This window comes from Semicossyphus pulcher, unplaced genomic scaffold (genome assembly GCF_022749685.1).
Source record: "Semicossyphus pulcher isolate SPU_LCO1_2020_fin unplaced genomic scaffold, fSemPul1.0.p SCAF_19, whole genome shotgun sequence".
Taxonomy (NCBI): domain Eukaryota; kingdom Metazoa; phylum Chordata; class Actinopteri; order Labriformes; family Labridae; genus Semicossyphus; species Semicossyphus pulcher.
In genome coordinates this window covers 19,060,801-19,075,423 of record NW_027211692.1, presented here as the reverse complement: position 1 = coordinate 19,075,423, position 14,623 = coordinate 19,060,801, and the positions used below count along the sequence as shown (strand labels likewise).

The 14,623-nt window shown below is 39.0% G+C and overlaps 1 protein-coding gene across 1 annotated transcript in view; it reads left to right on the top strand.

Annotated features, from left to right (window-relative positions):
* The window catches only part of rasa2 (RAS p21 protein activator 2), a 33,219-nt gene extending 26,552 nt beyond the window's left edge, over positions 1 to 6,667 (top strand). Inside the window, exons 15-24 of the mRNA XM_069668385.1 lie at positions 172 to 278; positions 380 to 463; positions 714 to 791; positions 882 to 955; positions 1,556 to 1,662; positions 2,589 to 2,671; positions 2,900 to 3,108; positions 3,803 to 3,906; positions 5,493 to 5,673; positions 5,761 to 6,667. Coding sequence (XP_069524486.1) covers positions 172 to 278; positions 380 to 463; positions 714 to 791; positions 882 to 955; positions 1,556 to 1,662; positions 2,589 to 2,671; positions 2,900 to 3,108; positions 3,803 to 3,906; positions 5,493 to 5,673; positions 5,761 to 5,791 — 1,058 coding nt within the window. The 3' untranslated portion in view covers positions 5,792 to 6,667. The remainder of the gene's footprint in view (positions 1 to 171; positions 279 to 379; positions 464 to 713; positions 792 to 881; positions 956 to 1,555; positions 1,663 to 2,588; positions 2,672 to 2,899; positions 3,109 to 3,802; positions 3,907 to 5,492; positions 5,674 to 5,760) is intronic.
* The last annotated feature ends 7,956 nt before the right edge of the window (positions 6,668 to 14,623 follow it).

Genomic DNA, 14,623 nt, shown 5'->3' with positions numbered 1-14,623 from the left:
TTACTAAAGATAAACTATATATGTCTTGTCTACCAAAAGGTGGAGCCAAATCCTTCTGTTCAAATTAAAGGAGCATCATTTTACAGTAGTTACACTTTAAGTCGAGTTTACTGGTTGCATAAGGTTGTTTTGTAAAGCTAAAATCAGTTGTCATGTTGTTTCTCTCTACAGCTGATCCACATGTGCAATACTCAGCTGTTAGCAGCTTTGTGTTCCTGCGCTTCTTTGCTGTCGCTGTCCTCTCTCCACACTCCTTCCAGCTCCGTCCCCACCATCCTGTAAGTGCACATCCTCGACAACAAAACTGACCATTCAATAAGTGCACTGGAGAGCAAAATTCACACATTGTTGTCATCGTTCCATTTTCTTTTAATTCTAGGATCCTGAGATTTCCCGCACACTCACGCTCATCTCGAAAACAATCCAGACTCTGGGCAGCTGGGGAAGTTTGTCTAAAAAGCTGGTAAGATTAACAGTGAAGACGAGAACTTCTAGTAATGTAGTTAAATCAAAGTAAAGAAGAGTAGATGGATGCAATATTTATTCTGCAGAATCACCATGACGTATCAGTGAAGTCATTTGCCTTCAGACTGATGAAACCGTAGTCTGGGCTGAATTTTGTTAAAGAGGAACACTGTCATCAAACATGATCAAATACAGTACTTTAACATCTGTCTCATGTTGATTTATGTCTGTATTTTCTCTCTTTGCAGTCTAGTTTTAAAGAAACCTACATGTATGATTTCTTCAAATCATTCCAAGAAGACAAGTGCATTGAAAAAGTTAAAAAGGTATTTCTTAATATACTCAAACATCCACTGAATATCAGTTTATCATTTCAAACCTTTAGCGCTGATAACAGTGTCATCTCTGATTTCCAGTTTCTTGATGAGATCTCCTCTAACATCAGCAAGGGGTCCAGCGGGCTGGAGGACGCTGTGGTTCTCAAAGAGGGGTGAGTGTTTACTTACATGGCCAGGATCAGTAGGAAGAAGGTTTCAGATAAAAGTAAACATATTGTAGTGAACACAGGTAGAACAAGCAGCAGGCGCTACCTGGAAAAAGTTCATGAATATCTTTTTGGCGTGAGCTCATAGTCTCTGACATTAGTTAGCAAAGTTAAAGCTACTTCTTTAGAATACAATCCTTCCAATGTTCAGTTAATAAAAGCTTAATGATAGCATTAACAGCTTAATGAGTTAGCCTGACGCAGGGTAGACAAGGAAACACTTTGCTACCTGCAGTAATCCTCATTTTAACTCAACTCTATTTATGTATCACATTTCATACGAACAGGCAGCCCAAAGTGTTTCAAAGCAGGCATATCTATGAAATTGTAATAAACTCTATTGCTGAAATTCAGCTAAGATATATTTTAGTGTACCTTGGGCCCTATTATAGTATCCCTATCAATTTAGACCTATGCTATTTTGAAATTAAAAGGAAAGGGCTTACAATATTTAAATTATACAGATTGTGTTGTTTTTCTGCTTACCTACAATAAAACATGGCGCATAACACCTCCATCTCCTGCGCTTGTGTGTGTCCTCTACAGGGAAGTACAGAAACGAGCCCAGGGGAGAAAACGCCTTGGCAAGAAAAACTTTAAGAAGAGGTGGCTCAGAGTGACAAACAGGGAGCTCTCCTACCACAAACATAAAGGTGAGACCACTTTCTTACACATCTTATACTCCACCTAAACACATTTTCATTTAGAACTTGTTGCACAAGTTAACAGGGGCGGGCTGCACAGATTTCTATTGCAGTATCATTCTTAATCAGCAGATGGCGCCAAAGTAAAGACTCTTTTAATCCTACACATCGTGGAGGTACCAAGTTATTGGTTAGATTTATTTGTCCAAAGATGAGATGTTAACATTGTTTAAAGAATTTTAATAAATAAATACTAAAAATTATTATTAATGGAAAGCCCCCATGAGTTTAAAGAGCATATCATGTTGTTCCTTCTCAACCTGAACATGTGATTTTAAAGATTTATGGACTTTTTCATCCAAGCTAATAAAGAAACATGGGGTCACAGGTCGGTTAAGTGTGCATCTTTACTTAATTGATTCATTATATTGGGCCATTGAAACACATACATGATAACAGCTCTGAGGGCTTTAAAAATTGACACTATCTCCCCAGGGCATCTAAAGAAAAGGGTGAAGAGTAATGGGCTGTTGAGTGATTTATGAGAAGGGCAGGGCATGATGATAAATCTGAGTAATAATTATTTACGTCTTGGTTTTGCCATAGTTTGTGTCACTATTTGAAAACTAGCCTTAAATACAAACTCTAGAACAGCTAAAATAGCTTAAATGTTGATTATAATTTAAATGTGTTTGCAACAATCATTAGTTTGAGCAGTGCATTTTGACTAACATAACGAACTTAAAACATAGTGACTGCACCATTTCTGCAGTGAACACAACTATATGAACATTTTGACAGGGATAGAAGAAAAACCTTCCTGTTATATTTTCAGATTTTACAGGGAGCACATTGTTGAACACACACACAGACTACTGTTCAAGTTAACCCTTCTGACTGTCACTGCAATGATGTATTTGACTTCTGCTTTCCAGGGAAAGATGCCCTCTGCATCATCAATGTCAAAAATATCCAGGCAGTGGAGAAGCTGGATGAAAGTGCCTTTAACCGCAAAAATGTAAGCCACTTACCCTCCCCAAGTCTGGCCTTTTTGTCATGATAAGTGTAGTCTCAGCGCCAGTCCCCTGAGTTAAAATTACAAATATGGTGTATTGTATCGGTAGTCACGTTAGCATTTGTTGAACCTTTAAAATGTCCTAAAAAAACAAATGTCCTGGAAAGAACCTTGAAATAATGAGTGGTGATGACGTGGCTCTTTAACAGCTCTTGTTCCTCTTGTTGCCAGATGTTTCAGGTGGTCCACTCTGAGAAACCTCTGTACGTGCAAGCAGGTAACTGCGTGGAGGCCAGCGAGTGGTTGGAGGTCCTGGGCCAGGTCAGTCGCTGCAACGAGGAACGCCTGGCCACCTTCCACCCATCAAATTACACGGGTGGAGCCTGGCAGTGCTGCAAAAACCAGAGCAACAACGCAGCGGGCTGTAAGCCCTGCACAACGTGAGTCTCTGACCACATCACCGTCATCACCGGCACAACCACAACACATCCTCTCTGAAGTATTAAACTGCTGTTTTGTGGGACAGAAGCCTACATAATAAACACTTGATAAAATCGCTCACCGCTGTTTTGAAACGCTGCCGCTTGTGGTAAATATAAAGATCACTCCAAGACTTGAACTGTGAGTCATGAAAACCGGCATTACGTCTCTAAAATGGGAAAAGACTGAACTTCCACAGTTGGGATCAATCAGGTGGCCTGTTTTACAGCAGCTGTTGCCATTTTCACTGTTGGAGCTTGATGCCAATAAAATGCTCAGCAGAAGCTCATTAATCTGGAGACAGCAGTAAACAAAGAACTAAAACTTTCTCTGGCCTTGCACAAAGTAATAATGTCCCATGCAATTATGTATTATCCACTTAAATCACTAATCTGACTAGAAACTTCCGCCACATCTCTGCTGTATCCTCTCCCCAGTCACTTTGTACTCTGCCGGTGAAAGACAGTTTGATTATGGTTCTTTTCCTTAGTGTATTTTTTCAGCCTTTATGTGTATTGGTCTCTATTTTTTCAAGTGTTAAGGTTAAGTAAATTCATCCACGGCTCGGCTGGATTTCTGTTTTTATTCTAAAAGAAAAATAAGATACATCCACCTCTTCTTATCTTATTACACCTTTGTTCTCTCCTGTTTCAGCACTGTGCTGGCCAACCTGCAGCTGGACATCGACTGCGACCGGGAGACTGAGAGAATTTTCTCCCTCCTGTCGTCAAACGACACCAAGCTGCAAAACATGGAGGGTCAGTTTTTTCCTCATGAAGTCTGTTTATCAGAGTGTAATGAAATGATGGCGCTACAATTGGATTCCTGCAGCATTACATCACTGTTAGCGATCATACCCTGGTATCATGATTTGTACAAACATGCATGTGTTGATGTGTTTTTCATTGTTTTGAGTGAATTCCAGCCTTTTTCAATTAGCATTTAAAACAATGACCTTGAGGTAAAAGTGCTGCCTTATCATTAAAAGAGTGTTAATATCACACATGTTGGGGAAATAGTGCAGGACTATAAGGCCCAAAGTTTTGTACAACACAGTAACAAACTGTGAACTGTCTTTTTTTCCGAGGTGGAAAAAGTACTAAAATATATAACTTATGTAAAAGTACTGTTACTTTGATTACATTTTACTTAAGTACAAGTAAAATGACCAGTCTAAAAATGTACACAAGTAAAAGTAAAAAGTAGCTTGTTTAAAATGTACTTAAAGTAAAAGTTACTTAGTTACTTTTTGGCTGACCGCCAGGGTCAGCTCTACACACGGGTCTGTATCTGACTTTCTGACTGACTGACTGACTGACTGACAGTACTTTCAGAGCCGCAGAGAGAGATAGTTGCAACATTGCAATGGCGGAGCATATTGGACCTCTACTGATGTGACTCCTCCACTGTCCTCAGCTACGTCCGCAGCACACACCTGCTTTCAAACACGTTGTCATCTGCCTCATAAGGACAATTGCCCACAAACGTGCACATTGACCTGATGCGGTCAGCCACATACTAGGTTTTGACCTAGTCTTGTTTAACAACAGGAGTGCTTGTCTCCTGTGTAGTGCAAAAAGGTCAAGGGCATATAAATCTCAAACTAGTTGTTTTTAATTAAAGGAACATCTTTACAAATTAAAGTGCAAAAACAAAATAAAACATTTCGACACACGACATTAAAAACCCTTAGGGAGGTATAATCTGTCATTTTAGTTCAGACCATCCCATAAAACGTTTTCAAACAATACAACCGCCTTCAGCTGGGTCTGCACCACTGCTGTCTGACTTTAGCACCAGTTAATTCTCATTGACTGCAGTTGATTTTTTTCCCTTTCATTTTTTATTTAGGCCTAGAAAACCTACTTAAGCACTTTCCACCTCTGCTTCTTTGTTTCTATGGAGCCCATTTGGAGTAATATCACAGCTGCTGTTCTTCAATGGGATAATAAAGTGCAGACTTAAAGTAAAAGTTAAAAAATCAGAGACTATTTTAGGGGCCTCTTTGTCAGAAGGGTTGGTTGATTAGCGTCGCTAACCCTCTCCCTTCCCAACTCTTTCAAACATCTAAATCTAAAGTGCTGAATCCAACCGCTTCTGTGACAGGCAAACATTCCCACTCACTTCATGCAGCAATTGGCCCGCTGTGTGGAGGTGAAAAAGCAGCCAGAGTTTGAACTTCTCTCTCCGCTAAGTTTCATTTTACTTCTCATGTGAACAACAGATTTCCAAGGGAGACACTTTTTTGTACTTTTTTGTGTTGTCAGACGACTGGAACTAATTCAGCTCCAGTATAATCTGACCCTTAATCAGCACTGTGTAATGATGTGTTTCCTCTCTGCAGACGCCTGTGCCAGTATGGCAGTGTACCAGGGCCCTCAGCGGGAGCAGGACGACTACTCCAAGTTCACCATTCAGGAACCCAAAGAGACCTTTCAGACACTCAAACAGCTCCGAAATGTCATGGAGGAACTTCAGCGGCAGCACAACATCAGGAACGACACCACGGCGCAGTACGGGAGCCTGTAAGTCCACGTTTCATTTGTACTGTAGACAAAGCTGCTCCATCTCACAGAAACATGAGGCTCATCTTTGTTACCTTTCTGTTTCAGGGACAATCCCATTATAGGGAAAACCTCCTAACCAGGGCAGGGAGGTGTGGCCTGAATCAGCCATACCAGCATGTGTCCTAAAGGAGCCCCGGGTCAACCGCAGGGAACGCCCAGTGGGCATCCCCAGAGAAGAAAGAACAATACACCCTGACCTCCAGACATCACGAGTCCACTACAGCAGTGACGGCCTAAACACGAGGACGAAGGATCTCTCCTCGTTCCCTAAAATGAACAAACCCCTCGGTGTTTGTCGTTTCCTTTGGCAGTCATCTCTCCCTCCTCTACATCGCAGGTCCCTTTTTAAGAGACTCTTTCCTCGTCTTAATTTATGTCCTCTACGTCTACAGCTGTGTGAAAAAGGCATCATTAGATGGTGTGTGAATAGGCTGCTATTTTTTTTATTCACCCGGTTTTATATCAAACAGCTGTTATGATGCTCTCCCAGTCTCTTAAGGTTTTCGCTCCGACGTCTGTCCTTCATGTTGATTATAAATCATCATCTCTATGGAGGATCGTCCTCCACTTGTGCCCCTTTTATCTTTCTCTACTCTCTTAGTGTCCTTCCTCTCCTGAACAAATGTGTAGATATATTTTCAGAGGACACTTGAGTAGATAGAAACCGATCTGCCTTACTTTGATGGATGTTTCTTTCACATTAAATGCTGAGGGAATAATGCAGAAGCACTTTAAATATTTGGAGCACTCCAAATGGAAATGATTAGATACGTGGTATCAGCTTTCCCCATTTTGATCAGTTACATGATCTCGAGTACATCTTTTGTTCCGATCCTGTACAATAACATTTATAGCCTGTAGATTTTAAGATATTTTTCTCGACCAAAGACATTTTCATAGGTATGACTTGAACGAAAAAATAATAAATGTATTTTGAATACAAATGTTTTAAAAATGGAGGCAAATGATATATATATATATATATATATATATTGATATATATATATATGTATATGTATTTGGTTTCTGTTGATGTTTTTGCTAACATATCCTTTACTTTCTAGTGACTTAAGGCAAGCAGACTGCATGTGTTGAGTTTTGAGTCCTGATAGCACATGATTGTGGTGTGGAGTTGTATTTCCCTGTGATTGTGAATCGTATTGGTACGGTGTACATCAGATCTGTGCTGTCATGTTGAGAGCATCGCAACATATCTATTGTGGCTTTTGTAAAAAAAACAAAAAAAACTGATGGAGGCTGAAAAGTTGAGAGGGATCAATCTGAATGACAAATTAACGACCTTTCATCCTTAAATTAGTCCGGACAATCGCGGCCAACAAACACATTATTCTCTTTTTTTTCACTTCTCATAAAACCAGCACCTTTATGGTTTGGGGCAGCCTTTGGTTTTAAGTTTAAAAGTTACGCGCTCAGCTGCTAGAATTTCAGCAAAAGTCTGTTTTAAAGTACAAAAAAAAGAAGCAATCATCTAACGTAGGATAAAACGTTTTATTTCAGTGACTCGTTTCCTAGAAACATTTTAACCTTACAATCGTATCTTGCAGAATTAAGGCCGCATCCAGTCAATTCAGTAAAAGCAAACCGTCTGTAAGCTGTCAAATTAATAAGAAAGGCTTATCGCTGACCATCACGTCATGTCTTAAACGTTTTTCCCCCAATATAAGTATTCAGTTTATTCTACACAACTGAAACAAGCCTCCAAACACTCTAATTTAAAAGCTCTAACCAGCAATTTTTACAGCTCATTTTTCAGTGGATCAGCTTTTAAATCACTCGACAAATCATTTTTATGATCTTAAGGAAACTGATAAACAATCAGACTTTCTTTCAGTGTCATTACTTACCTTTATTCGCCCGTTTGAACAATGAAGTGTTGAACAGATTCAAAAGAAACTTGAACTTCTTTTAAAGCAGAATTTGAACTCGTGACGCGTACAGGGTTAACCGTGTATTTTTCTTTGCTTGTTTTCACAAGTTTTGTCTTTGGTCCGTCACATATTTCTAACATGCATGTCTTGTTTATTTAACAAAATATTTTTCTAGGAAACTGTTTTTGTATCTGTTTTTTTAAACACTGATTTAATGTGTTGCTATCCTGGTACGGTACCTTGTTTCTGTCTGCTGCGCTTCTTTGAGGCTGGCCGCTTTTGTTTTTGTCCCTGAGTGTTTGCCTCTTTTTGTACGTGGTCGTAGCTGCTGCCAAACCTCCACTTGTTTATAGCTTAAACGCAGTGTTACAGAAGTGAATATTGTGTGTGATGTTCCACTGAGCTGCGGCTGGCACCATGTTCACATGCAGGCTGTAAGGGAATGAACGGAGCCAAAATACAACTGTAAAATTGTAATTTAAGGAAAGCGATCATTGGATGAACTCTGCCTATGCTTGTCAAATGTTTTCAGTTGGTTGAAAACGAAATTACTCTGGACCAAATTTTAACAATACGTGCGTCTGAATCTTAAGGGATCACAGCGTGAAGTTATTGTTCTATACACAGTGAAAGCTTGCATGTCAACTCCATTACTCATTTTAAAAAGGGCCAGTAAACCAGCGCTTGATTTCCTCTGGTAGTGTGCACATTTTGAAAGAAGGTGATCATGTTTTGTGTTTTTTCTTCTGCTCTCTTGTCAATGATTTATGTTTTAATCTGTTTCTAATAAGGGAATGTTGTTTTTCACTTTGGTACGTGCTCCTTAAATAGAAACTTCTCTTGGCAGGAGGTGGAAGAGATGCTTGTGGACACTCATGCAGCGGGCTGGTATCAATTGTCATGCCTTTTAAGACAAATCTTCTTGACTCTGAATGTTGGACTGTGGCCAGTTTCCAATCCGAATTTAACCAAATTTAAAGGGACATGTTAGCTCTTGCTTTGAAATGTCAGACGAACAATCAAGGTAGTCGCCAACGTACACATCGGATGTATGTCTTTAAGCTACATATTAATTACAGAAATGAGAAAAGATGCAGGTTTATGCAAGAACAAAAGCTGATTTAAGGATAGCATAGATATATGTCTTTTGTAGTAAACAACATTGCAAAACAATCATTTCTTGCTGCCAATCAATCTGTTCTATCAGAGGTATAGCACAGAGTACATCAACAATCAGTTTGGACTTCATAGGATGTTTTTTGCAGACACCTCTCAGTAACGTCACATCTCCAACTCACCCCTTCTGAATGTCTCTACTGCTCGAGTACAATGTCTGTTTTTATACACATTAAATATTTTATTTTCCATACATGGTCTTTTCTGTGTCCAATAGAAACAATTTTCAATAAACACTTTGCCAATGCGTCTTATAGATGTGGAGTATCTGTGCCTGCTGGTCCAAACACAAGCGGTGTGACTGATTTCATGTGAGGGATCATGAGAGGCACGAGGTTGGGATGGATTCTGTGTTTTTTGTTGTCTTTGGAAAGATACAGAAAAAACCTGGCAGCTGATTACATCCTAATTAAGTTATTCGGAAACAAACATATCCTCCATATAAGTTAGCATTTGTTATGAAAAACAAGCATCAGTAGAAAAGAGTAGGCTTGCTCAATGTATTTTGAAATAGATGTACATCTTGAAGTGCTACACCAAATTCTTTAGTCATGCTGAAATAAATAACATAACTTCAACATAACTTCACCCAACATAAACAGCTTCAGAGTGATACTGACCTGGACTGACAATGTGTGTAAGTTGAGCAGGGTGGGCTCAAGGCACAGGCAATATAGGCGGTCGCCTAGGGCACCACATAACACATTGTAATAAAGCCCTGATGTTCAATTCAAATTCAAGCCAACTGCAAGACTAACACCTTCGCTCCTAAACTTTGGCTCTGCTCCGCTCGCATTAACCGTCACTCTCTCTCTTTCTCGACCACTCACTTTGTCCTGACAGTTACAAGAGAGGAGAGGAGAGATGCGTTCAGGTCATGCATTCCTACATATTTTTAAATGTTCGATGATTACTTTCAATGTAAATAAAGAGTGCATAATATTGCATCAAAATAGAGCTTCTTATAAAAAGATTCCTGGGGAGAATCCCCCAGACCCCCCTACTGGGGTATAAGGGCCCCATAATGTCCTCATATCCCAACACATTATAGTAAGCTTGATCAATCTTTATCACCATATCAAATCTAATAATAAGGTCTCTTCTGGATAGCTGTGTACTGACAGCACACTGACATGCAAAATAAAATATTATATTTTACCATTTGCAGTGGGGGGCGCCAAATTCTAAACTTGCCTTGGTTGCCAAAATGGCCCTAGCCAGCCCAGAAGTTGAAGATGTAAAAATGATCTTGAAAATGATATACTTTTCTTAGTCAGTATTTCAATGATAATTCTTATAAGTCTTTGGAGGAAAAACATTAATTCATGCTTTTTAGCCTTGGCCCTTCTGTTGTTGATTTATATCAGACTCTTCTGCCCATAAACATCACACATACATCTTGTAGCGCTTGTAGAAACTTTAGGCCATTCTTTCTTCAGGTGTTAAGTTAGCTGCATCAAGGGTGAAAGTTCAAAAGGTCAGTTGATAAGTTTGCTGTGTTGCCCCCATATTAGCTTGGGTTACCAGTCAGAGCTATAAACATAGATGACATTTTAATAACTTACTTCTGGATGATAAATGTTAGCTCTCAGTGACTGGCTCTGGCTCTGAAAGAAACACCTAATAAACTACATTGAGTATTTCCATATTTCTTGTTTTATGAGCTACCTGTTAGACTTAGACTTAGACTTAGACTCAACTTTATTGATCCCTTTGGGATGACTCCCTCTGGGAAATTCAGTCTCCAGCAGCTTATACAGTACAATACAATAGGAAAGAATCAGCACACAGAGGGTAAAAAATAAAGATCAAAATATATATATCTATCGATATATATATATATATATAAAAAAGTACAAAATTAGATAACAGTACAAAATTAGATAACAGGAGGATGAAGGGACGGGTTAGGGTTAAATCATGTGTAACAGAGGCTACTGTATCAGCCTGAGCTGTACTGTGTTTATTAGAAAAAGTTAGCAAAATGCTTAAGACGTAAAACATACTTATGCTTAACATTAGCATGATAGCTCTGTGTTTGTGATAATGTAAGCATTCTAGCATTAGCATTAAGTTTAAGTGAAGCCTCTCAGAGCTGCTAGCGTGGTTTCTATGTCTTGTCTTGTGTCTGCCATGAACAGAAAAAAGGCGTTGCAGTCAGTGTTCTTTACCCTCACCGCTGACAGCTTTGGTCGGCTTATTTATGTTTTCAGGGTTATATTTCTCCCTGAACTGTAAAACATGTGTTTGTCAAAGTTGCTGTGATCCTGTGACCTCATAAAAAACATATTTATGCGTCTGCTTCAGCAACAGCACCGGCCAGAGGCAGTATATTTGCCATTGTCCATTTGGCTCAAATGAATAATTGGAGTCAAGTATTAGAATTTAGAGGTCAAAGGTCACTGTGGCCTCACAAAAAATGTTTTAAGCCTTTGCTGAGGCCTGAGGCAGGATCGCCTTTAGTTACTTTTTATTTTGGTTTGTTTTCTTTCTCTTGATGGATGATGTTGGCTACTGACCAATCAAAACTCTTGATCTAAAAGCTTAGTGCTTGGAGTGTGAGAGGGGACGACAGGATTCAAGAGTTCAGGAGAAAGTTTAACACAAATGTCTTATAGGAAAAAATAAATGATGGATTAATAAAAAGGTTCACAGTGACATGATAATGTTCTGTATGTTACAAATTAAATATTATACACTAAATTGGTTACACTAACCTTTGGTACCTCCTTTGTATAGCTCTTCTGAAGATGTAACTGAATCTTCAGTGGTTCAAAATTTTTCAGCTCTTTACAGCACCATTCATTTACGTGTTTAAAAATTAGTTTTATTGGCTAAGCGTACGATTATATAGTAGTAATATGAATCTGTGTTTTGTTTCTCTGATTAAACTTCAAAAATGATTTAACATACAGCAGAGCAAGAACAATTCATATCGGTCAATTAGCTCTATTTGTATTTCCCCCTTTGTCACGAATCATAAATGTGCCTGTCTTAGATAACAAACAACTCTCATTACTAGGCAAAAAAACCACAGGAAGAGCAACAGAGGAGGGATCCCTCTCCCAGTACAGATGTACAATAGATATGGCATGCACCAGAAATACCAATAATCGGTATGTCAAAATTAAAGATAGATTGTAGATATGTTTGAAAAACAGCCTTGCAAGGAGCAAGATGATGAACCTCAGGTTTCACTTAAAACGCCTGAGCAAAACGCCTTTATAAAAACAGTCTCTAGCCAATAGAGTGATAACTTTTATTTCAGATAAAAAATACACTTACTACCTTTAATACTACCTTTAATTTAGTCCCTTCAATGTCTTCAATACATATATTGTATGAATCAGGTCATGGATGCAAATTAACCTGTGTTGGTAATACTGTCCACAGTGCAAGCTGATGACTTGTCAAGCTCACTCAACCAGTAAAATGTATAACATGGTTTTAATGCCCTGTTCTTTATACCACTGACAGACATTTTGACAAGGAGTACAGCATGAGGGAATGTGAGGTTTGTTGATGTTGGAAGTGGTGGTAAACGTTTGGGTAATACAGCGCATTATGGTGGGTTCCCTACAGCTTGTTTGACATCTAAATATATGAACAAATCTCCTTTAACCACAGAACAATATGTTTTGTTCTTGTGAAAAGAAGAGCAACCCCTCATCTTATTTGTCTACATGTACATTTTATTAGATTTTCTTATTTTTCTGTTTTCAATTTATTTGACCGTCCTTGTCTTACTCTCTTTGATGTTATTTTAATGCCTAATGCTATTAACTTTCAGTCTCTTCCCTCTTTAGTATGTTATACACAAATAAACCTGCCTTGCCTTCAGAAAGACTCCTGATCCCCATCTTTCAGCAAGCAGAGGATGCGATCTCCAGCAGCTGCAGGGAGCTGTCCGGCTGCCGACCCTGCACTCTCACCTTCTTCAAGAAGGAAAACACTCCTACTGCGATCAATGAGGGTCACCATAAAGTTAGCATACTGTGCCTCTTTCTCTCTCCATGGGGCTTCTGTGTCCTCTTTAAAAGAACACTTCTGGGAAAAACGCTCGTTCACTTTCCTGCCAAGAGACATAATGAAAGATTGCACTCTATTGTCTTTACACTATGAAGCTATAGCTAACAGTCAGTTAGCTAGCTTTAGCAAAAAGACTTGAAACATGGAAACAGCTAGCCTAGCTCTGTCAAACGTTCACACAACAGGCTACCAGCTACTTTTTTTTTTACACCACACAAAAAACTATGTCAAAACAGCATGTATTTGTAACTATACTTGACTCACACTGTATGGTAAAGTACATTCATGCATCCTCTAAGGAAGGGTCTTTCACACATACAGACAAGTAATGTGATTTAAAGTTCATACATACATACAGAACCTGAGATGGCATGAGTGACCTCCATAAAGTGTTCAAGTGTTTTTGAGAAACAACTGAGAGGATTGGCCTTATGTTTTAACTTTGGCTTTTCCCCATCTGTCACTGTCAGCGTTGATATATGTGGCAAAACTAAGGCCAAGACAGATTTCTTCATTTCTATAAGGAGTTTCAAAAGGTTCTCTCATGGAAAAATATGTGTTTCAAGGGTCAAACTTGTGCTGCGGTTTCATACCACAGCATGAGATGTCTTTGCGTTACAAGAATACAAAGCTTGATCCATGAAGAAAAACAGACACTCAAAAATGGTTATATTAAAGTTGAAAGCAGAACACACACGATACTGAGGCGTGTTGCTTTTTGATGACCTTACTGTGGACAGAGGAATGTACTTCTACAACTTGTGGTTGAACTTCATGTTCCCTGTTCCCTGCAGAAGGTGGACACCGAACAGGAAGTGTGTAATTAAGTCATATGTGAGCAGTATTTGAGATGTTTGGCAGTTAAACTTACTGTTAGGCTTGATGATGACCCCAATACTATTAGTTAAACCTTCTAATAAGTGATTTCCTCTTCTATTAGGTCACTTATTTGCATGCAACTGCAAGCAGACATGAAATTTATCTGAATCTCCAGAGTGCCCCTCTCTTGCTCTGTCTCTTCATCATTTTGGCACTTTTACAGCAGCGGTCTAGAAACGTCAGTCATCACATTTATAGAAAAACCACAGGCATATTTTGACTTTCCTTCTATAGGACTGTGAGTCCATCTGACCCTCTTTAATTTATATTATAGGACTGCTGTGTCAGTCTGCAGTCAACAGACTCCCTCCATAGAGGAACGTTACTCAAACCTTTGACATCCTGGCTCGTCTCTATTTGAGGTCATTGGATTTCTCTGATGTAGTTTGAAGTTTTGGAACAACCTCTTCATGTTTTCCTGTCATTTGACATGAACATGCCAACTGGTTAAGCCTATATGGAAAACTATGTTTGAGCTATGTCTTTTTTGTGGTCTGTTAAAACCCCAGAGGCTTATTTTACTGTCACTTATAAAAAGTTGTAAGGCCTGTGGCCTTGCTTTTGTTCCCTGGCTCTGTTCTGCTCCTTGGTTTGTTTCCACCGTGTGATCTTCATACTGGACCTAATTACTGTATATTTTTTATTCATATGACTTAATTGTTGGCTGACATATGGTCCTGGGTTATCCAAAGAAACTCCTAAATACTTTGTTGATCCTTAACTTTACCTAGAGTGCCACTGACAAGTTTACAATCACGGTTGTAAGTTAATGTCTCAAAAACTATGGGATGCACCCAATCATCTCCCCCTCTGGATTAATAGAAATAACTTTTGGGGCTCAAGAACTCAAGAATCACAACAAATAAAAAATGTTTGGTTGCTTTGATTTTTGACCCAATCTCTGAAATACTCATATTCCAGCAGCAGATGCTTTG